The following is a 325-nucleotide window of genomic DNA, read 5'->3' as shown; positions in this document are numbered from 1 at the left end:
CCATTGATCGGCACTACCCTTATATAATAATCCAATAACTGATCACTCTCACCATACTTATTATCACCGTCATCAGCCTCGCCATCAACGCTCTCCCCCTCATCAGAGAACCGAACCATCGAGCTCTCCAGAGCCGAGGACTGGCTGGATATTATCATGAAGCAGAAATTCCCCGACCTGGAACCTCGGGCTCTGGCGGCCGTCCTCCACGCCGTCCGCGCCGCCTACATCTACAGGAACGGGTACACCACCAAAGTCCCCGTCAAGATCATTTCCGAGGTGAGGAGGAGAAGGGGAGAGGGAAAAGGAGTAGAAACAGAGACAG

The 325-nt window shown here is 53.5% G+C and overlaps 1 protein-coding gene across 1 annotated transcript in view; it reads left to right on the top strand.

The window, feature by feature from the left end:
• LOC119590333 (bile salt-activated lipase-like) overlaps positions 1–325 on the top strand; it is a 33006-nt gene that overhangs the window by 24173 nt on the left and 8508 nt on the right. The window contains exon 6 of the mRNA XM_037939006.1: positions 77–279. Coding sequence (XP_037794934.1) covers positions 77–279 — 203 coding nt within the window. The remainder of the gene's footprint in view (positions 1–76; positions 280–325) is intronic.

The sequence above is a fragment of the Penaeus monodon genome, chromosome 27 (assembly GCF_015228065.2).
Source record: "Penaeus monodon isolate SGIC_2016 chromosome 27, NSTDA_Pmon_1, whole genome shotgun sequence".
In the NCBI taxonomy this organism is placed as follows: Eukaryota; Metazoa; Arthropoda; class Malacostraca; order Decapoda; family Penaeidae; genus Penaeus; species Penaeus monodon.
Note: the sequence above shows the minus strand (reverse complement) of the source record. Positions and strands in the feature narration are given on the sequence as shown.